The sequence below is a fragment of the Suricata suricatta genome, chromosome 14 (genome assembly GCF_006229205.1).
Source record: "Suricata suricatta isolate VVHF042 chromosome 14, meerkat_22Aug2017_6uvM2_HiC, whole genome shotgun sequence".
NCBI classification, from domain to species: domain Eukaryota; kingdom Metazoa; phylum Chordata; class Mammalia; order Carnivora; family Herpestidae; genus Suricata; species Suricata suricatta.
In genome coordinates this window covers 13,451,989-13,474,671 of record NC_043713.1, presented here as the reverse complement: position 1 = coordinate 13,474,671, position 22,683 = coordinate 13,451,989, and the positions used below count along the sequence as shown (strand labels likewise).

Genomic DNA, 22,683 nt, shown 5'->3' with positions numbered 1-22,683 from the left:
TTTTTTGTTTTTTTAATATTTATTTGTGTGGTTGGGGGGAGGAGCAGAGAGAGGGAGAAAGACAATCTCAAGTAGGCGCCAGGCTGAGCGTGGCTGGAACCCACGACTGTGAGATCGTGATCTGAGCCAAAATCAAAAGTTTGAGCTTAACCAACTGAGCCACGCAGGCTCCTCGCCAGGGTTCTTCTGTATTGGAATTACCAAAGGGTCGTCTCGTGTCGGTTGCAGGGAGGACAGCAGACATAGGAGATTGGAGACATTTCCTATTTTGATAACGTAGTTGATGAGGAATGTTAGAGATCTGAAGAAGGCTTACTAACCAGGACCAACTTCTGCTTGCGCTGCTGTGGCTTAAGGCAGGGGTCCAACCTCCACCCCACCCTGTGTTTGTGTTTATGGGAACACAGCCGCGTTGTGGGCTTTTTAAAACATATTGTCTATGATGTTTTCACGCTACAAGTAATTACAGCAGAGAGCAGAAGACCTGTAAAGCCTAATATATTTACTCTTTGGCTCTTTTTAGGAAACATTGGCTACCAACTCTTGGCTTAAGAGAAAGAGATCCGTAGGGTTTTATGGCGAAGGGTTGCTTTTGTTTCGTTTTTGTCTGAGAAAACTCTGTTACACTCTAGCGTTTGGACTGGTAAGATCCAGCTGGCCAGAAGGGGTCAGGACAGGAAGTTGGCCTCAAAAGCTGTAAAAAGGCTGCATCCTCTGTAGACAAAACTGCTCTAAACCCAAAAGGCTGAAAGGGGGCGTGGGGACAGGTGCCTGCTTCACACAAGACAGACAGCGGGCTCCCCACGTGACCAGAACCGCCGAGCGTCAGCACCTAATTCAGACCCTGATGACAGCGGCCTGCCGGCGAGCCGCTTACCTTTCTGACCACGGTTCTGGGACACTGGGCTCTCTGAGGCCGGGACGACCCGAAGCAGTCGGCCACAGGCAGTGATGGTGGGACTGGATGGCTGGCGGCCCGGGGGCAGCTCCTGACCTCGGGTCCTGAGGGACATCAGCCTGGCCGATCTCTAAGTGTGCCTGTTTGTTTTGCGTGTTCTTTTGCCCATTTTTTTTTGACAGTGCAGCTGAACAAGGACACGGTGTGTGAGCCTTGCCTCGTGGGCTCCTTCTCGACCACCTTCTCTTCCACAGAAACATGCAAACCCTGGACCAAGTAAGTGACAACAAAGGAGCCAAGAGAGCGTGTTGATTTGATTTGTTTTTTTTATTTTTTAACTTTTATTTATTTTTGAGAGAGAGACAGAACGTGAGCGGGGGAGGGGTAGAGAGAGAGGGAGACACACACTCCAAAGCAGGCTCCAGGCTCCCAGCTGTCAGCACAGAGCCTGACACGGGGCTCGAACCCACAGACCATGAGATCACGCCCTGAGCCTACTGAGCCGCCCAGGTGCCCCGAGTTTGTTCGTTTTAAACTCAACCTGCGCTGTCCCATCTGGGTTGAAAACAGATGAATTCAGTTCGGTGAGGTTTCTTCTCAAACCCGTGTTTGAAATGGGAAAAGGGCATCAGTGGAGTGTAGGGTAAACAGACCACCATGGGCTTGATGTGTGGCAGGAGCCCGGTACCACTTCTGAGATTCACTTGGATCCAATCTTGGCCTTGCAGTTGCAGCTTCTTTTTGCCTTTTTCCAACCTTATTTACTTGCAAACGACTTAGGATGTTTATTATCATTCACTCACGGTCCTGCTCTCCCCAGCTCCCCCTACCACTGGTGTGCTTGCCCAGAGGTTTGCATTCGTTCATGCAGTGTGTGTGCGTCGGGAAGCCTCCTGTTCATGGAGACGTTTGCATACGCTCAGCATCTTGGGCTTCTGCGCGTAATATGTGCTTAAGAAAGCTCATTCCACGATTGTTCACTCAGAGCTTCGTGGCTTTTTTAGCTAGTGTTTCACCACAGAGCTGTACCATCATTTTAGTTAACGAATTCCCTTTTGATCGTCATTTAGGTAGTTTCTAGTATGTGGCGATAATAAATAATTTGGCAGTACATCACCTCACGTGTACATACTGTTTCACACTTAATGCAAGTGTGTGTGTGTATGTGTATGTGCAGTGACATTATATGTATATATATAGTGAGTGTGTGTGTGTGTGTATGTATATGTATATATATATATATATATATATATAGTGGAATTCCTGGGTCTTTCCACTGTGTGCTTTTTATTGAATGCTGATCAATTCCCAATATATTAATTCTCATTAGATACTTCTTTTCTGATCCATTTATCCACGCTTTATGTTGAAAAAGACTGTGTTTTCAGCTTCAAAAGAGCACTCAGCAAATGGTTGTCAGCCAAGGCCATTGAACCATTTGGCATCTTTAGCGAACCACCCCCCCCAGAGCGCAGACTTGGACTCATTCTGAGAACCCTGGCAGGGCTTACTTTTGCTTATTCCTTTGTCCCCCCTCGAGCGCGTGACAGGCACTGGGGTTCCAAATGCGCAGGCAGACTCACCTCTTCTCCTGCAGGAGCTAGTGATCTAGTGGAGTAGAGCCTTGTGTAGCGTTGTTGTTGTTGTTGTTTTTAAGAAACAAGGATATAAAAGCAAACTACTTAACTTCCTTTCCCTCCACAGCTGTAGCGTTCTTGGAGAGACGGAAGTCCGCCGTGGGACCGACAAATCAGATGTGGTTTGTAGTTCTTCTCGGCCGTCGACCAAGCCGCCAAATGGTATGTTCAGACCGAGCGGGGTGGTGGTAGATGTGCCCAGTCTCGTCGGCGCTTCTGGATTTCTTCCGGAGCAGGCGCTGGGCCTGAAGGGCCTTACCTCTCCCTCTTCGTTCCATCTCATCGTGGTCACCCTTCGCTTTCATCGGCGTTCCGACTCGAGATATGTTGTTCACTTGGAAATTTCCTACTTTGGAATGGATGACTAATAAAATATTCAAAATGCAAAAACAGGAAGGAAGGAAAGAAGGAAGAAAAATGGAACTATAAACCTGAATTAAAATGGCCAAGTATGTCAGAAAAGAAAGAAAAAAAGAAAGAAAGCAATAACCATGAATTAAAATGTCCAAATATGGCAGGAAAGGAGGGAAGGAGGGAGGGAGGGAGGGAAGGAAGGAAGGAAAGAAGGAAGGACAGAGTGAGCTATATGTCCAAATGCCCAAATATGGCAGGATAGTGGAGGTCACAGTAGGCATGTCTGGGAGATTTTGGTCACCAACTAGAGTTAGAATTTAGCTACTGTTATATATGGCACATTTTGCAGATTAAGTTAATTTTAAGTCACTTAAGTAACCAAAGCTTGACAGAAAAGTTGACAGACAGCTTTTCTCAGCTGGATGCTGGCCACCTGGGGGCATGAGGTGGTGCAGAGGTGGGTCCAGATACGGCGGCACTGGGAATGGCATGCACAGCAGGAAGACCCTCATAATGAGGCAAGAGTACTCAGGCGGCAGATTAATGGGGTGAATGGAGTAAGAAAATTAGGGGTTTAGATTTGACATTTTGGGAAACAGAGGACACCTAAGCATTCTGGATATGTAGTTAACTCAGAGCAGCATTTTAAAAAGACCATTTTAACGATAACATTGGAAACAACTGAGAGAATAAAAAGCTACAATTTTTTTAAATGTTTACTTATTTTTGAGAAAGAGAAAGACAGAGCACAGTTGGGGGAGGGTCAGAGGGAGAGAAGGACACACACGAAATCTGAAGCAGGTTCCAGGCTCTGAGCTGTCGGCACAGAGCCTGACATGGGGCTTGAAATCACGAACCACGAGATCATGACCTGAGCCGAAGTGGGACACTTAACCAGTTGAGCCACCCAGGTGCCCCAGAAGCTACTTTTAGCAAGAGAGAAGGAGAGGAGAGGCAAGAGTCCCGGAAACCAGGCTGTGTAAACCAAGAGTTCATCCTATAAAGGTTCTAGCAATGACGTGATCAGGGGGGAGGGGAGAAGTGGTTGCGTCACATTGTGTGTAGGTGACATCCCTGAAACACTTCGCAGGACAGCCATGCTCTGTCCTCATGACCAGCGGAACCCTGGTGCCATGTTGTTCTTGGAAAGAGATAGGATATGGGGCTTCCTTTGGCCTCGGAGGCCATCCTCCCGGAGGGATTGAGGTGCTGTTCCTTAGGTAAACAAAGACGGATCTGGACGCCATGGTCAGCATGATTAGAGCTGTGCTAAAATAGCAGCATGTCAAGATGGCCCTGGGCTGGCTGGCGGAGGGACGCCGGGCGCGGGCCTGGCTGCGGCGTCGCTTCCCCCTTCCGGAGGTGAGCGCGCTCTGCACGCCTACCGTCGGAGTTGGGGACCGTCCTTCTCTGCTGCCAGACCAACATCCTCCATTCTGGGATTTGATTCAAAGGGTTGGGTTTTTAAATAAAAAGTAAAATAATTAGAGAATGATATGAAATCCTCTTTAACACCATTTTCTTATTTTCTTCCGATGTAGAGTCCAAGATATACTTGCCCGGTTTGATCATTCTGCTTCTCTTCGTATCTGTGGCGTTGGTTGCCGCTCTCAGCTTTGGTGTTTACTATAGGAAAAAAGGGAAAGCAGTAACAGGTATTGTATCTCCACTGGGTTTTGAAAACTAAACTTAAAAGAAGCAGATATTTTTCTAGGTATATTCTTTGGAAGGTGTATATAAAGCCCTGACTGCCTCTGGTGATCGGCTTATAATAAGGGCCTTGACTTGGTTGCGGTTAAACTAAGGACAAATGCCCTTTAAACCTAGTTCAAACAAATAAACAAAAACCCATCATGCCTTTCGATGTGTAAGCAAACAGAATATGCCAGTTCAGGGAGCAGATGACTCTTAGGCCATGTGTTCCTATAGGATAGATCACGCACCATCAGGTGTGAATGAGTTGCCTTTTTCCAAGAATACCAACATTTTTAAAAGGTATTTTTTTTTACATTTTTAAATGTTTATTATTTTTTTTAATGTTTTTTTTTTAATTTACTTTTGAGAGACAGAGAGAGACAGTGTGAGCAGGGGAGGGTCAGAGAGAGAAGGAGACACAGAATCTGAAACAGGCTCCAGGCTCTGAGCTAGCTGTCAGCATAGAGCCCGACGCGGGGCTCGAACCCACGAACCGTGAGATCATGACCTGAGCCGAAGCCGGACGCTTAACCAACTGAGCCACCCAGGTGCCCCTAAATGTTTATTGTGGAGAGAGAGACAGATTGAGAGCGGGGAAGGGGCAGAGAGAGAGATGCAGAATCTGAAACAGGCTCCAGGCTCTGAGCGATCACCACAGAGCCCCATGCAGGGCTCGAACTCATGAACCGGAGATCATGGCCTGAGCCTAAATCAAGAGTTGGATGCTTAACTGACTGAGACACCCAGTCGCCCCAAGAATACCAATATTTTTAATGTACCTACTTAAAATAGAGACAAATGTGCCAGTAAATGGCAGACATAAAGTTTTAAGGGGTCTTACCTTGAAATATGAAAATTAAATTATGAAAATAAGTTATCTTTAGTAAAATTTAGGTGCTCATTCTTAGAAATAATAATCAAGGGTTATCTTGTATCAAGAACAATTGATAGCGCCTTTAGCCTCACATCACATTTGGCTTCTACACTACAAAGCTGAAAGAGAGTCATTTTTAAGGAAGAATTCCTTGGGAGAGTTCTTCAGGCTTCCATGGTCAGACCTTCCTCTCTTGGAGCACCTGTTGGCCCACCATCCTTTCTCCGTTTTCAGCTGCTCAGGTGGTTAGCCCGTCCACGTCGGCTTTGCTGTGATTTGATCGGTTCTCCGCATCACCTGCATGGCTTCCATGAACCCCCGCACACCTTGCTATTTCCATTAACGTCACGTTACTTAATGAAACGCTGGGCAATCAAAAATTTTTAAAGATGGAAGATGATGTTTGAAGATGCCTGTGTTAAGCAGAGAACAGTGTTAAATGATTTTTTTTAAAGTCTACTCATTCAATATTTTTATCTATTTTTTGATTTTTTAATGTTTATTTATTTTTTGAGAGACAGAGACAGAACATGAGTGGGGAGGGGCAGAGAGGGGGAGACACAGAATCCAATGCAGGCTCCAGGCTCTGAGCTGTCAGTACAGAGCCTGACGTGGGGTTTGAACCCACAAACCGTGAGATCATGACCCGAGCTGAAGTTGGACTAACCAACTGAGCCACCCAGGTGCCCTCAATATTTTTCTTTAATTCTGCTCCACTTCCCTAGCAACCCAGTAACTAGGGATTGAATGATGCATGTTCAGATGGTGAGGGTCACTTGTGGGGTTTAGGTGAGATAAACAGATTTCTGATCTTTTTATTTTTTTAGTTTTTGTCCCTGTCATAATCTCTTACTGCCTTATCTTCTCAGTGAGAAGGACAATGGGTCTCTCATTTACTGAATCAGGATTTAGAGCTGTCAGCTTTCTCTTCATCTGTTCACGGGGCACACGGTTATTGGCCCCCAGGGACAGGACTGGCACTGGGGGCTCATTACCGTGCTCCACAGTGGACCGGGCAGGGTTAGGCCCACATTGAGGCCGAGTGCTGAAAGGGAAGTTGCGGAGCTCCAGGTGAGCAGATGGCAGGGGGGGGGTCCTCTGACCTTGGGGCCAGCAAAGGTCTCCCAGAGAGGTCAAGGAGCTGAGATCTGAAAGCCAGTAGGAATTAGTTAAGGTTAGTGCAGCCGGAGCAGAAAGAACCAGTGTGAGATGTACCTGGGTAGGGAGGCATGGCCAGATGATGGAGGTAACGAGTGTGCTCTTTATCCTTAGGAAAGAGAGTGAAAACAGCCCTCTGGCTGTAGATAGGCAACAACTTCAGGGGTGCAGTAGGTGTGGACGCAGACACACCACAGTTAGGAGGGCTTTTGCTGTCATCCTGGAGAAAGATCGTCTTAGTAACTAGGAATACCACCTCTGCGCACAAATATCATTCTTAGTACCCTTTGGGATTATCTAGTACTGATCCCTCCGAGGAAGAGCTGCAGGTTTCCTTTTACTGGGGATGACTTTATTTTGTAATTTCAAAAATACAGAAAAGCTGCAAAACTGGTAACAAAGGTGATCGCAGTAACTGACACACATTGAATATGTATACTGCGCCGGCTCGCTAACGCATCTTACACGTGCTCACGAAATCACAACGGCACAAGAGGCGGGCGCTGGTATTTCTCCCGTTTCATGATGAGGAAACTGAGGCTCAGAGAAGTGAAATGGACCGGACAAGGTCATGTAACAGGGAGCATTCGCTATTATCATGACCTGATTATCTTCTAGTGGAGAATGGACAGCTCCCCCCCTCACTCCCCACATCAAAGTCAGCAGAGATGGGGTAAAATTTTATCTTTGTAGAACACGAATTCATAGATTTTATGGATTTGGGGCCCATTGGAACTCAGTGGGGTCTGACACAGTCTTCGGGAGTGCAATTTCCCTGTATCATACAGACGTTTGAGGGAGGGGACTGGCAAGGCAGTGTCCCAGATCGGTGTCTTCTTGGTGTCCAGCCCCCACCCCACCTGCCCGTCCCTAGTAGTCCAAGGCAACTATCAACGGGAAGAAGGTCGCCAGCAGTTCTAGCAGCTGCTCCAAGTCTACCCAGAGGGATTCCAAAGGACGTTAGTGCATGATAACTTGGCTTTGCAGAGATCAGAGTTCTGGTTTGGGTAGGAGGAGTCTTTGAGTAGGTTGATTTTTTTTTTTTTTTAATGTTTTCACCCTCAGGATGTCTCACTGAAAGACTTGCAAAGGACTGTGTTTAGAGACACGCTCAGCTAACAGAGTGGTCAAGAATACTGAATTAGAGGAAATAATAATACGAAGTTCTTACCCTTTGTTTTTCTAGCTAATTTGTGGCACTGGGTCAATGAGGCTTGCCGCCGCCTAAGTGGAAATAAGGTAAATTTAAGGCTTCAGCACCTCCTTACCATGCTTTTCACAGTTAGGCTGTTAGTAGTCAAATGCCGAGCCCCTGCTGGGAAACGGGGACCAGCCTGGAGAGACAGAGCCTCCGATCCCAGGGTTGGTCGCTGCAGGATCACTGGAAGCCCATAGGCTGCTCGTCCTGAATGCTGTTTTCTTTGCATTTCACGCCACGCCTCACCTCTGTGCACAGACATCGGGTGTGCTGTTTGCTAGCGCCAGTCTTGCTCGCCTCGCACAGACTCCAAGGAGGAAAGAGCTGCTATTTTCTTTTATTCCAGAGTGATTGAAAATAGTTATTTTGGTAACTTTTAATTTTGATATAATCAACATTCTAGAAAAGCAGTGAGAATAGTACACCAAAACACTGTCACATGCCCTAAACTCAGACCGCAATCGCTTATACTCGATCACATTGTATTATTGTTGCTGTCTGTGTGATTATGTCTGTGAGTGCTTTTATTCATGGACCATGTTAGAGTGAAAGGCAGACATCATGCTCTATACCTTTAAATGCTTCGGGGTGAATTTCCTAAGAGCAAGCACATTCTCTTATATAACCACAGTGCCTTTAGCAAAATCAAGAAATGTAATAGTGGAACAAACTATTATCCACATGTGCTGGTGATTATTAATATGTCTTCAAGTATCCGATTCTGCCCCTTAGATCTCTCGTGTTAGGTATAAAGAATATAATTTTAAACCGTAAGCTCATCCTGATTCTCCCAATTCCAGTCCCAACACCATAGGATTCATTTGGTCTTTCCCTTACCTGGATTCGAATCTTCCCTCTCCCATTCCCAGCAGGATGAAAGCTGGCTCCTGTGATTCTCAGTGTATTTGCTCATTTGCTCGATTCCGGAACACACAGAAAGTAGTTCAGAATGACTAAACTGTACCCCAGCAAAACACAAAGCTACTAGCGAGAATTCACTATTTGTTTATATATATTTTTTATTTAGATTGAGCATAATGGACAAAACACTGTGTTCTACAGTTGAGTTAGCTCTTTGCCTTACTTGAGTGTGAACGTGCTACTCGTGGGAAATGCAGTTTGATTCATTTGTTTCTGGCTGGATTCCATTTTAGGGTTCTCCCTAAATGGGTTCTCTCCACTCTGTACTTTTAAATAACACGCAGAGCGCCACAGTGGGTGGTCCATCTGTACTTGTTACGGTGGAAATAACGACTGTAAACCATTTTCAGCCGTGTGTAGCAAGAACGTGTTCTGTAAGTCCGAGTATTAACACCTGTGCCTTCTGCCTGGAAACCCGCAGGAGTCCTCAGGCACCAATTTTAGCAGCGCTCACATGGAAGCCTCGAGCCAGCGTGAAATCTGTGAAGGTGTCTTACTGCTGACTCTGGAAGAGAAGGTGTTTCCTGAGGACACGTGCTGTCCCGACGGCGGCGTCGGCAGCTGCGGGGGTGCGTGCGGAGGGGGCGCGCCCTGTGCACGGGGCGAAGACGCCGGGCTGCTCCCCTTGGTCAGCGAGATTGAGGGGGACCCCTTTAGGCAGATGCCCATGGAAGACGAATACGTAGACAGGCCCTCCCAGACCGCAGACTCTTCACTGTCCCTCACTCGGCCTGGCAGCAAATCCACACCCCCTTGCCCTGAGCCCCTGGAGGTGGGGGAGAATGACAGTTTAAGCCAGTGCTTCACGGGGACAGAGAGCCTGGTGGATTCTGAAAGCTGCAACTCGGCGGAGCCCCTGTGCAGGACCGACGGCATGCCCGCAGCCCCCGAAAAGTACTGGCAGAAGGAGGTGGAGGGTGGCAGTTGCCCCCACTGGGCGGCCGGCTGCAGCTCTGCAGGGGGCTACACAGGCTGCAGAAACCCCCCCGGGGAGGACGCGGAGCCCCCCACGCCTTCCCCGCAGAGCGGACCTGTGCCCCAGTGCGCCTATGGCCTGGGCCACCCTCCCGAAGAAGCAGCTGGTGGGACCGGCCAGCCCACGGATGGGGCCGACATCCGGCCTCCAGGCTCAGTGAGGGAGGGCCCTGGGTCCGGAGGTTCCCCCAGTGACCAGTCACCTGCCTCCGGTAAGTGATTTTTCTGGTCTCTCCCTCCTGAGCTTTAAGAAAGGCCTGTTCTTTGTGCCGTGTTGGAAGGCCAAGTGTCACAGACCATTTGGGGAGGAAGGGTCCAATGTGGGGGAAATTGCGCTCACACGCTTTCTCCTGAGAGAAATGTGGGGTTTGCAATTGTGCCCACTGCCAAGTGACTTTGTCCCCACCCCCGGGGCTGTGTTCATTTACACACGCCCCATGCCCAGCCTCTAAAGGCAATGTCAACGTTGACCTGAAGTCAAGGCAGAAAGTTCTGGGTTCTCTTTTTCTTTTTAAAGCAACCTACACCTCAAATCTTCCCTGAGAAAGCTTTTATCGTTTTCAGGGGACACGCATTGTTTAGTTAATCCTTAATTAATTAATATTTATGGAGAGTGGCTCATTGGTTCTATACCAAATTAGTGATGCAGTGAAAATGTCCTTCAATGCTTTATATGAGAGGCTCCTTTTACAACCACTGTATATAATATATTTATGGGACCAGGAGGATAATTTTACAGTTTACAATCATGATAGAGACCTACCTACCGCTGCATCATCACTGCTTGAGCACGGAGAGCCCACCAGTTATAATATTAGAACTTTTTCACAAGGCTGAGACACTGTTGTTATGTAGTCATAAGGAATTGTGGCTCTGGCGGTGCGGGCTCTGGACATCATCTCCCACGCGGGGGCCAGGGATCTCTTTGAGAGCCTTCGGACAGCTGGAGACACTCTCTCCAGAAAAATTAATAAATGGATATATTCCATTTAAAGAGCTTCTCCTGGGGGGCCTGGATAGCTCAGTCAGTTGAGCACACGACTTTGGCTCAGGTCACCGTCTTGTGGTGTGTAGGTTCGAGCCCGCACTGGGCTTTCTGCGTTAAGTACAGAGCCTGTTTCAGATTCTCTGTCTCCCTCTCGCTCAGCCCCTCCCCTACTGGTTCTCTAAATAAACAAACTTAAATATATATATAAAGGGCTTCACAGCCTCCTCCCACCCTCAAAAAGAAAGAAAAAAGCCCATTCATGGACCACCCTTCATCTGGGATTCCTTTTCTTTCTCTTTCCTGCCTCTTTATTTAGACCACAAGTAGTTCTAGCAGCCGGTCTTTGAATTATTTTATAGCCCTGAGGTAGCAAGATCCTACCCAAAACAGAGTCTCTTCTGCCTCATGCTGGTGGCGGCCCCTGGGTTATTTGGTAGAACAGTGTACTTTCATCTGCCTTCCAAGTTTGTCGTTCTGCTGTAACTATACAAATTCGCTGATGTGTAACTTTTATAATATCAATTCTCAGACTCACAGGAGGAGGTGCGTTTGGGCATATTTTCAAAGAACTGATGTGTCCTTCCTTCAGACAAGCTCAGCATTAAGATTTTAAGGAATTTCCGTAACTAAAAGTTGGGCTCTACTGTTCATTTGTAGAATTCTATTTCTTTTTTTAGTGGTTAATCTTCTTCCTGTCAGTCGGAGAGACATATGAAACACTAGTGTTTTGGACTGTGGGGGGCCAGGAGGCCAAAGCTGAGTGTGGCGGTGGCCGTGTCTCAGTAACGCTGCCACAGGCAGACCAGTGTGTCAGTTGATGACACCAGGAAGCTGATGTTTGCCACTGTGTGAAAATGTTCAGCGATTGTTGGGAGAAGAGTTGGGAAAAATTTTAATTTTTTTTAAGTTTGTTTATTTGAAAGAGAGAGAGGGAGTGCAAGTGGAGGAGAGGCAGAAGGAGAGAGAGAATGCCAAGCCTTCCCAGGTTCAGTCAGTACAGAGCCTGATGCAGGGCTCGAACTCCTGAACCATGAGATCATGACCTGAGCTGAAGTCAAATGTGTAACTGACTGAGCCACCCAGGTGCCCCGTGTTGGTCAAACTTAAAGAGATTCTTCTCTGCGGTGTCATGAAGCCACCTGTGCTCTTCTGTGAAGAGTTAAAGCAATGCGCAAGCCTGTTTTTCATTACCCTTTCTTTCTCCAGTGCTAAATTGCTAGGCGTGGAGGAACGGGGAAAAAAAGCGTGTCATCAGCTAAGTGGTGTTAATTTGCAGAAAGTTTACACTGCTTTCTCTCTGTTCATCTGGTGCTTAGCCATGCAAAACATCCATGGAGAGCCTGCGCTTGGATGCCAGCAAGAGGGCCAGATTCCTTCTAGCCTGAGAAGCAGCAGCCAAACTGTTTTGAGGCTGTGCTGTTCCCTCCATAATTGCTTCTGCATGAACAAGCCTTCTGGTTCTGGTCAAAATAGCACTTCCTCATTATTGCTTTTTTTTCCTTTTTTTAAAGATCGTCATAATTTATGTTCTATATAATGTGTGAATGAGAATGGAGCTTGAGTGAAAGATCAGAGGGGGTCTAATCCTATTTGATCTCCTGAAAGCCACCATGTTCTTGGGGACTTGAAGGAGGTGGCCTTTTTTTTTTATTGGGTTTTAGATTTTTATATGTGGGTGGTTGTTTTTTAAGCTTCTGGGGGCGCCTGGGTGGCTCAATGTGTTGAGCATCCAACTGGTGATTTCGGCTCAGGTCATGATCTCACGGTTATGAGACTGAGCTCTGCATCGGGCTTCTTGCTCAACATGGCACCTGCTTCAGATTCTCCTTTCTTCCTCTGCTCCCTTTCCCACTTGCATGCTCTCTCTCTCTCTCTCAAAAATAATCATTTTAAAAAGCTTACATCCAAATCACGTGGTTTCTGGAAACAGTGACATGACTGGGCACTTGCTCAGTCGGCTGGAGCATCCCCTTCGCACTCAGCATCCCTTTGAAGTGAATGACGGTTCTCCAGACAGTTCTACCAGTGTCACTTTTGAAAATAATATCCATTGTTATGACTATTTTCTCAGTGTGATAACTCTTTTTTTAAAAAATGCTTATTATTTTGAGAGACAGAGAGAGACACAGCACAAGCAGGGGAGGGGCAGACAGAGAGGGAGACACAGAATCTGTAGCAGGCTCCAGGCTCTGAGCCATCAGCACAGAGCCCGATGGGAGGCTTGAACCCACCAACTGCGAAATTATCACCTGAGTCGAAGTTGGAGGCCCAACTGACTGAGCCGCCCAGGCACCCCTCAATGTTATAACTTTTAAAGAACGGTGAGAATTGCTAGCAAAGACCCAAAAGGGGAAAACATACATTTGGTTATGTCTTCTGTAACCACTTTGTAATTTACATCTTCAATTGCTACCCTGATGACATAATGGTGGTTACCTTGGTCACACATCCTTTCACCTGGAGTTTGGAGAATTCTCTGTATCTCGAAAATTATTCCCTGTGAAAGAAAGAATAATGTGTCTGTCATGGCTGGTGACTTGCTTTTGGCCCCTGAAGTGACTTACTTGGTTCGACCACTTTTGAGCCGGAAACAGTTGTTTATTTACAGGGTCCGCAGTGATTATTAATGAACACCAGCTACATGTTGGTTTTCCTATCATATCTTGGTTGAGAGTCTACGGAGCCACAGAGACTTGCGAAAGCTTGTAGAGCAAGTAGGGACTGAGATGAGGGAATGGATGACTGAAGAGATCAGTAACGAGATCACCTCCACCGCTCTCTCCTTCCCTCTCCCACCCCCTCAGTTGTGGCCAAAGCCGGCCCCTTTGAGTACGAACGAACACCCCCCACTCCCCTCTTCTGTGCCATATGTGCTTCTGTTAGCACCAGCCACCCTGGCCGGGCACTGTCCCTTTTCCCAGGGCACCCACTCCTCCCGGCCTTCCAAGTCTCAACTCAGATGCTACCTCTGAGGGAGGGCACGCGAGCTGCCTGGACGGCCACTCGTCCCTTCTGTGCACTTTCTGTCCTTCTCATGGAGCCCGGCCTCCTCACTTCTTTACCCACAAGCTTTCTCCACACCACTCAGTGGGAATTCCCATGAGCTTCGTTATGCCCGATCTTTCCAGTCTCTCCCAAGGGGACTTAGTCACAGTGCATTCAGCTCGTTCATTCATTCGCCGGTCGTAACTAGAGAACAAGAGGCTACCCCTCCCTGTCTGATCCCTAAATTCACTCTCCACCTCCGACTTCTTCAGTCTGTTCCGGGGAGCTGGAGGCCAGGCAGGGGACGGAAGGACTGGCATTAATTATCCTGGACAGACCTCAGTGTCCTGGGTAGAGGAGGCAAAGGCGAGCTGGTTCATCCAAATGGCACAGATTCACCAAGGCCGACTCCTGGAGCCACAGGCATCTGTCTGACCATGTTTCTTCCATCCCTGGGTCCCTCTCTCTTGAGATGACTATTCTTGACTATCCATTTCCACCCTGGAAGGAACCTCAGTTTTCTTCCCTGTCCCTCCATTCCTCCCAGGTAATGGACAATGCTCTATTTCTTTTTTTTTTTAAGTTTATTTATTTATTTTTGAGAGAGAGAGAAAACAAGCAAAGGAGGGGCAGAGAGAGAGAGAGACAGGGAGACACAAAATCTGAAGCAGGCTCCAGGCTCTGAGCTGTCAGCACAGAGCCTGATGCAGGGCTCAAACCCAAGAACTGTGAGATTATGACCTCAGCCAAAGACGGACACTTAACTGACTGAGCCACCCAAGTGCATCCGGTGGACCATTCTGTTTCTAAGTTTCTTTTCTCTCCTGTTGGAATGCCATCTACTAGCTTGGGTTTTGCTTTTAGCTAAGTACCATAAGGGCAGGTATTAGCTCAGTGGGTCTGTAAGTTAAAAATGATATTTTATGATTTGGTTATTGAGCAATATTCGTTGGTGCTAGAAGTCAATGCATTATTTCAAAATATATGAAAAATCTGTTCACTATGTACTTTAATTCACTCCTGCTTGCTTTCTCTCTGTCCTCATGGGGCTCACGCTGGAAGAGTTTCATCCGTAAGCCATTCTAACTAACTTTCCAGCATGCTTCCGAATGGAACTGTTTAATACTGGTTCCCTGCCCTTATCATCATATACTCCACTTCTTCCACACGCCTACAACAGAGCTTACATTTCCATAAAAAGGAAAATCACATGAGAAGCATATGGGTTAAGTATAAAATAAGTTTTTAAGAAATTCCCAAAGAACTCCATGTAGCCTGGACAGTTTGAGTGTATCTGTGTATATTTTTAGTTCTGTTCCTTGGAAGAAAATCTACATGACAATTGGGTGGTATTATTTGCTATAGTTCTTCTGATTCAGTATTCATACATTATGCATTTTAAACAGCATAATAAGCTTTTGAGAAGAGTGTGTATTACCTTGCTTAAAAATGTGAATTCTGTTAGAGATTGAGGTCTTAAAATGAAGCTAGTTTTTTCTGCCCAAGAAATAGGTTCAGTGGAGCTGGCCATGTGACGCATGGACTTAGCGAAGTGTAGACATCTTTCTTATCATGTTGGGACACTTCATTGTCCATTGTTTCTGTTGACTTCAGGGCTATATTTAAAAAAAATTTTTTTAATGTTTATTCTTGAGAGAGACCGAGTGTGAGTAGGGGAGGGGCAGAGAGAGAGGGAGACACAGAATCCGAAGCAGGCTCCAGGCTCTGAGCTGTCAGCACGGAGCCTGACGTGGAGCTCAAACCGACAAACTGTGGGATCATGACCTGAGCTGAAGACATTCAACCAACTGAGCCACCCAGGCACCCCCAAACCAATCCACTTTAAATGTTAGAAAAACTTTGAAATTTCTAATTTAATTAAAAATTCTCATGGCATTCTGGCTCCCAAATCCCACTTTTAGGTAGCTTCAAATACAATTCCCAGTCGCCTTGTGTTGAGAGATGAGTAGACTGTTTTTTTTTGTTTTTAAAATGTTTCTTTATTTCTGAAAGAGAGACAGCATGAGCAGGGGAGGGGCAGAGAGAGAGGGAGACACAGAATCTGAAACAGGCTCCAGGCTTCGAGCTGTCAGCACAGAGCCCGACATGGGGCTCGAACTCACGATCTGCGAGATCATGACCTGAGCCAAAGTAGGATGCTTAACTGACCGAGCCGCCCAGGTGCCCCGAGAGACAAGTAGGCTGTTGTGATGTCCTGATTGTCGTCGTGAAGCCTGTGCCTTAAACCCCTGCTCTGTGGCCATTACCCGGGCACCGCTGATAGCGATCTCATTGCTTGCTGTGGTGGAGACTCCTCAGCACGCTGTGGAATAAGGGCAAACTCGGGTGTGGGATAGTCGGCTACTCTGAGTGAGGCTGAGCGAGGGGCTTCACTCAGGCCAGGCCAGGCCCAGAAAGTTCCACTGGAAGGGGCACTGGGGTCTGTGCAGCAAGTGATGGCTACCTTCACCTAGGAGTCCTCGCCCTTCTGCCAGTTGTGTCCGGAAGGTGCCATTTCCACCACCACCGGTTCTTTTGTGAGGGAAGCTCTTTCTTTCCCAGGCCTTCAATCCCGTCTCTTTCCTCAAGTGAAATACAGTTACAGTCGCTGCCAGGGGCAGCCTCACAGGGACAGCTGTCTTTCCAGCTGTCCCGGAGGAGAGTGAACCAAGAGGGGTGACAGACCCTGGCTTTGCGTGGATTCCTGGAGGCTCGATAGAGACTAAAAGTCTTGTGAGGCATCTTGGATAAGCCTCATCTGCGCCTTTACATTTCCTTTTTTAAAGAATATTTCTATATTTATTTTGAGAGGGAGAGAGTGCAAGAGTACAAGTGGTGGGGAGAGGTTGGGGACGGAGAGGAGAGAGAATCCCAAGCAAACTCTGCGCCATCAGCACAGAGCCTGCCGCGGGGCTTGAGCTGTGAACTGTGAGCTCATGACCTGAGCCGAAATCAAGAGTCAGACTCTGAGCCACACTGGCGGCCTCCCTTTCCATATTTCCCCGCGGCAGCTGCCCACAAGGGCCGGGTGCCGCCTCCCAGCAGAACAATCTGGGGCTTTCCCTGGCACTCACTGGAAAGAGCTACCCTGTAGGGACGGATGTCAACCGCAGAGGCCCTGGTGACCATGCTGAAGAGGAGGCCCCACAGCGCCCGCCTGTCATGCAGCTTGCGGACGCGGTCGCCTGGTGACTTGCCCTCTCTGGTCAGCTTGCACGGCCCCATAAAACCTTTCTGTCCCCAAAGGAATGATTGCTATTGAGGACGACAGTTGGGGACTTAGGTGTTTAACAGGACAGGGTGTTCCAGCTCCTTCCGAAGTCACAGCTGACTTGGGGGAGGAGAAGTGAGACCGTGGGGGTTGTGTCGAACTGTACAGATGACTGTTCAAACCAGTGACAGCCGTCGTGACGAATGATTTCAGTGTGGAAAACAGAAGTTGGCTAGATTTCTAGAGGGAAGTGCCCGCTCCGTCCTCGGGACATGTCGAGGGCCTCCAACAAGATGAGGGGGACAGGAGGGAACATCACCGCCCGGCGCATGTCACCCGTCCGTTTCCCTGCACGTGGCACACGCGCTGACACTCCGTTCCAGGAGTCGTGATGCCGGCCGTGCCCGACCCTCTGCTGTCGCCCATGCATCTTCAGATCCATCACCTCGTCCGGGCCTCGCTCCGCCTGCGGGTGCCCGCGCACTCTTCCGTTTCCCGGCATCGGGGCTGCCCGGTGCGGCCGCGGCCTGCCAGGCTGGGGGGCTTGCAACTTGAGTCTCACTTCACAAACCGAGCAGACCGAGATCTGGACAGGTGTCAGGTGGCCTGTCCCAATCCCACAGGTAGGGAGGGCCGAGCAGAACAAGACCAGAATCTTCCAGACTCCGGCTCTCTGCTCGGTCCCTGCCCACCGCTCACGCTCTTGTTCTCAGGCAGCCACTGAAATCTCATCACTTTAGTCGCCAGTTGGCACCTTCCGCTCTTCAGGGACCATGGCAGCAGGGGGACGGTGACATCGTTAGATACCTGGCAGGTGAGGTGAGCCTGTATCAGGATGAGCCGTGAGGAGAGGAGGCAGTCTGGCAGCTTCTCTCCTCCAGGCGGTGCGAGGAGAGGGGGAAGCAGACCTGGAAGGCTCACGCCAGGGCAGCTGTGGGCCGCTGTGCGTGGTGCCCGGCTCGGAGGGAGCGCTCAAAAATTCTGAATTTGGGGTGTTTCCATTACTGTTGTTACTATGGAAACGTATCCCGGGATCCATGTTTTAGTGGCCCGAGAAGATAGCCTCCGTAGCTTCCTGTTTCACTAGCCATTTAGTTCTTTATCAGTACAGAAAAGTAGATCCACAAACACTTCAGCAATATTGGGAGATGTCCAACCTACAAGATGTTACCTCCAAAAAGAGTGACGCTAAATGAAAGCATTTGTGTGGAGGGGAAAACCCGGGGTAATACTTCTTTTTTTTTAAGTGTATTTTTTGAGAGAGCGAGCGAGTACACACGCACGCATGGGGGAGAGGCAGAGAGAGGGAGGGAGAATCCCAAGCACCATCAGCACAGAGCCTGACGTGGGGCTCAAACTCATGAACCATGAGATCATGACCTGAGCTGAAATCAAGAGTCAGACGCTTAACCGACTGAGCCACCCAGGTGCCCACCACCACCACCACCACCGCCCCCTCCCCAGAACAAAACATCTAAAAAGCTGCCTGCCAACTCAGGACCCTCTACATAATTTCCAGAGCCCAGTGAATAATGAAGACACAAGGTGTCCATGTGCAGAAATTAACAAGAAATTCAAGACGGTGACCGCAGAGCATGAACCCAGGCGTGGCCTTCTGAGCACAGGGCCCCTTCTGGCTGCACAGCTCATATGCCTGGGAAGACGGCTCTGCCCACTTAGTGTCAGTGACAAGTCAGTAAAACATTTTAAGGAAGTTCCGTCTGTACCAATTGACTACTCTCAAAAACGTCAGCATGGATGAAATGGGCTTGACTTAACCAAAGGTGGTTTTTGTCATTAATTATACCTCGGGTAAAAGGAAAAAGAATGTGAAGAATAAAATCGCTTGAGAATCTCATACTCTTTCTAGATAACTTTTCTTTACAGCCTAATTGTTAGGAATTTAAAGGTCTTGTCCAATCCTCCCGCCCCCCGCATTCTGTCCCTACCTCCCCTCAAGGAAAAATATTCTTGGCCCAGCCTATGAATCAAAGGATTCTGAAATGTTTAAATATATCTTGGGCAAAAGGATTTGAGTTCCGTTTTGGAAAAAGAAAGAGGAAGGAAAGAAGGCAGGGAGGAAGGAAGGAAGGGAAAGAAAAAAGAATATAGCTTCTGTATCAAAGATATTGTGTGCCATGGGGCAGGTGGCCTGGGATAAAATTCTTAGTATGAGTAATTAAACAGGATCTCGATGTGCAGGAAGATAAAGCACGAGCTTTTACTTGCGCTCAGACAAACTGAAGATTCTGACAAGGAGGGAGGTGAACAACCATGGATTTGGGATGATGATTTGTTGGGAAGTAAAACTTAAAATGCGGGAGAAATCGTATATACCATGACAGCAGTAGATAAATCTCAGTAAGGAGATGACAAAGAAGAGGGGAGATTAAATTCAAAACCAGAAATCTGTCACACAGTGGTTAGCGATGCCCTTTGTGTAGTTTTGCGTTACACGGACGGACACTAGAATCGCCAGTCACTGGTGTTGTCACATCAGACTAGAGGAGCTACACTGAGAAAGTCACTTTTGTAAAAAAAATTTTTTAATGTTTTATTTATTTTGATACTGAGAGAGACAGAGCATGAGAGGGGGAGGGGCAGAGAGAGGAGGAGACACAGAACCAGAAGCAGGCTCCAGGCTCTGAGCTAGCTGTCGGCACAGAGCCTGACGCGGGGCTCGAACCCACGAACGTGAGATCTGACCTGAGCTGAAGCCGGAGGCTTAACCGACTGAGCCACCCAGGCACCCCGAAAATTACTTTTGAAAAAATTAATTTAAAAAAATGTTTTGAGGGAGAGTGCAAACTGCGGAGAGGGACAGAAGGAGAGAGAGAGAATCTCAAGCAGGCTCCATGCTCAGCACAGAGCCTGATGCGAGGCTCGATCCCACAACCCTGGGATCATGACCTGAGCTGAAATCCAGAGTCGAACATTCAACTGACTGAGCCATCCCAGAAGTCCCTCTTAAATATCTTTTTAAATTTAAAACATACAACTGGGTGTTCACACTGACTCTTTTTAGTAAAAACCATATGTATTGGGTGTTGATAGTCTCCTGAGATGTTTTTTACACTAACCTCACGCTCTTAATTTCCACTTTCTATGTCTTTAGTGTGGAATGAAAAATTACAGGCATTTGCAAAGCACATTTGAGTGCAAGAGCCTTCTGCACGTTTTGTGTTTTGTTTTGTTTCTTTTCTCCACAGTTCTCTTTCCCATACCACCATACCAATCCAGCACTTTGTCGAAGCTGTCTCTTTTTTTATTATTATTATTATTTTTTAATAATCTTTTTTTTAATGTTTTATTTATTTTTGATACTGAGAGAGACAGAGCATGAGAGGGGGAGGGGCAGAGAGAGAAGGAGACACAGAACAGGAATCAGGCTCCAGGCTCTGAGCTAGCTGTCAGCACAGAGCCTGACGCGGGGCTCGAACCCACGAACGTGAGATCTGACTTGAGCTGAAGTCGGAGGCTTAACCGACTGAGCCACCCAGGCGCCCCACTTTGTCGAAGCTGTCTCTTGTGTCGAGTCCTCTTATTTGGGTCCTTGCAAAGCTGGCACTTGGGTTTTTACAAAAACATTTCCCCCTTGAGAAAAAAAAGTTTAATGTTTATTTTTGAGAGAGAGACAGAGAGAGGGAGAGATGCAGAGTCCAAAGCAGGCTCCAGGCTTTGAGCTGTCAGCACAGAGCCTGACGCGGGCCTTGAACCCATGAACCGCAAGATCATGACCTGAGCCGAAGTTGGACACTTAACCAACTGAGCCACCAGATGCCCCAACATTTCCCCTTTTTATCCCAGTTACATTTCGCCACTTCATGAAATAGATAATTACATTTACTAATGAGTTCAGCTGGTAAAAACAACTGAGAACCACCGGGGTAGCTGGTGGGGACAGAAAAGCATAGACACACTAGGAAGTAGACCGCTGGCGTGGAGCACAGTGTATGTCATGAGCACCTTTTGGAATATTTCAGGGAAAATGGAGACCGTGGAGCCATCCAGCTAGCTGGTGAGTGGAAACACAAGCTGGCCTCTCCATGTTGCCTGGGGGGCTATTAGGCAAATAAATACCCACCCCTACGCATCTTGAAATATATACTGCATACGACTGCCTATGGGAGAAATAGCATGAGTCATAGATCTTTAGATCTGTTGCTCACATTTTATTTTGTATTCAGGTTTTTATTTATTTTTCAGAGAGAAAGAGAGCATGAGTGAGCAAGCAGGGGAAGGGCAGAGAGAGAGAGAATCCCAAGCAGGCTCTGTGCTTCAAGTATGGACCCTAATATAGGGCTTGAACTCCAGAACCGTGAGATCATGACCTGAAATCAAGAGTTGGTCACTCAACCAACTGAGCCACCCAAGTTGTTCACATTTTAAATCTTACAGGTTCATGGGTCACTGGGCCTCCATTTCAGCTTCCCTGGGAGTATCTGGTGGGGAAGGGAAGGCTCCCCAAAGGGATTTCCTGTAGGCTGTTGGTGTTTTAGTCAGGCCATCCAAAACATGCCTTCCAAATTTGGGGGAAATCTCCTCTTGTGGAGTGGTGATAGAAAGTTGACATGTATAAATTGTTCCAAAGCTGGGTCACAGTGGAGGAGGAGAAAAAAGGATAAGGAAGTTAAGAGTGAGGCGCCGGTTTGATGTTCACCTCTTCTCGTCAGAATGAAAGCTTCTGTTTCCGGTCCTGACATTTCTGCAGCTACTTGGTTTATGGCACTTCTTTCCACCTAGCACATTTCTAGCGTATCAGTCTTTAAATTAGAAGAATAAAGAGAGCAGCAAGTTTCCTAACAGTTGAACTTTCTATTTGTTTTCCAAAAGGCCCATTAATTAAAGGCTGTCCAAGTCTGCTGTCACCCCCCCCCCAAGAAGTGACATAGAACTCCCTGGGGACAAAGCACTCTTCAGGCTTCAGAGGAAAGAATGATTTATAGGATTTTTTTTTTCCATTTTAGCCTTCCGAATCTCTCTGGTTCCGGCAGTTAAAAACAAAGTGTTAAGGAAACGTCTGCTAAATACTGAGCCTGGATGACCACATGGCTGAACTGTTAGGGACCTACGTGGAGGGTGCAAAGCTACCACAGTCTGGTCAGAGGGGAGGCCGGGCTGAGATGGGCTCCAGGGCCCTGTCTGTCAATGACCTTCCCTCCAGCCCTGCGTTCCCTGATGCATTTGACGGGAGCAGGCCAGCGGCTGTTTGCTGCACGCAGGTCCCCCGCCTGCACACCCACGGCTAGGTAACAGGTGCACCTGTCTGTGAGTCTGCCGCCCGGGTGTGCGCGGTGTGGTGGGTCCCCTGTGGCAAACGACGACTGGAGCTCCGCCAGAGGTCTCGCTGCTCTCCTCTCTCCCCCTCCTTCCTCTGCCGCAGTCCGGCCTGGCGAGAGGACCAATGATGGAACCCCTCCGACTGTCAGCCGCTCTTTAGAGACGGTGTCGGTGAGGGGAGGCCGCTGCCAGAAAAGCCTGCTAACTTGGGAAACTTCCCTCTCACAAGACCACGGGCTCACCCAGAACCGATGACTCACCCTCTCCGTGTTCTCTCTTCCTCTCCCCCTGTAGGAAATGTGACTGGAAACAGTAACTCCACGTTTATTTCCAGCGGGCAGGTGATGAACTTCAAGGGCGACATCATCGTGGTCTACGTCAGCCAGAACTCCCAGGAGGGCCCGGCGGGGCCCGGCGGTGGTGCGGGGGAGCCGGTGGGCCGCCCGGTGCAGGAGGAGAGCCCGCCGCGCTGCGACTCGTTCGCCGGCCTCGGGCCACGCTTCCCCGAC

At 48.1% G+C, this 22,683-nt stretch overlaps 1 protein-coding gene across 1 annotated transcript in view; it reads left to right on the top strand.

The window, feature by feature from the left end:
- Positions 1-22,683, top strand: part of TNFRSF11A (TNF receptor superfamily member 11a) — a gene marked incomplete at its 3' end in the record, with an annotated part of 32,310 nt that extends 9,627 nt beyond the window's left edge. Inside the window, exons 4-9 of the mRNA XM_029921540.1 lie at positions 1,081-1,174; positions 2,603-2,697; positions 4,431-4,544; positions 7,803-7,855; positions 9,157-9,922; positions 22,469-22,683. Of these exons, the coding sequence (XP_029777400.1) occupies positions 1,081-1,174; positions 2,603-2,697; positions 4,431-4,544; positions 7,803-7,855; positions 9,157-9,922; positions 22,469-22,683 (1,337 nt within the window). The remainder of the gene's footprint in view (positions 1-1,080; positions 1,175-2,602; positions 2,698-4,430; positions 4,545-7,802; positions 7,856-9,156; positions 9,923-22,468) is intronic.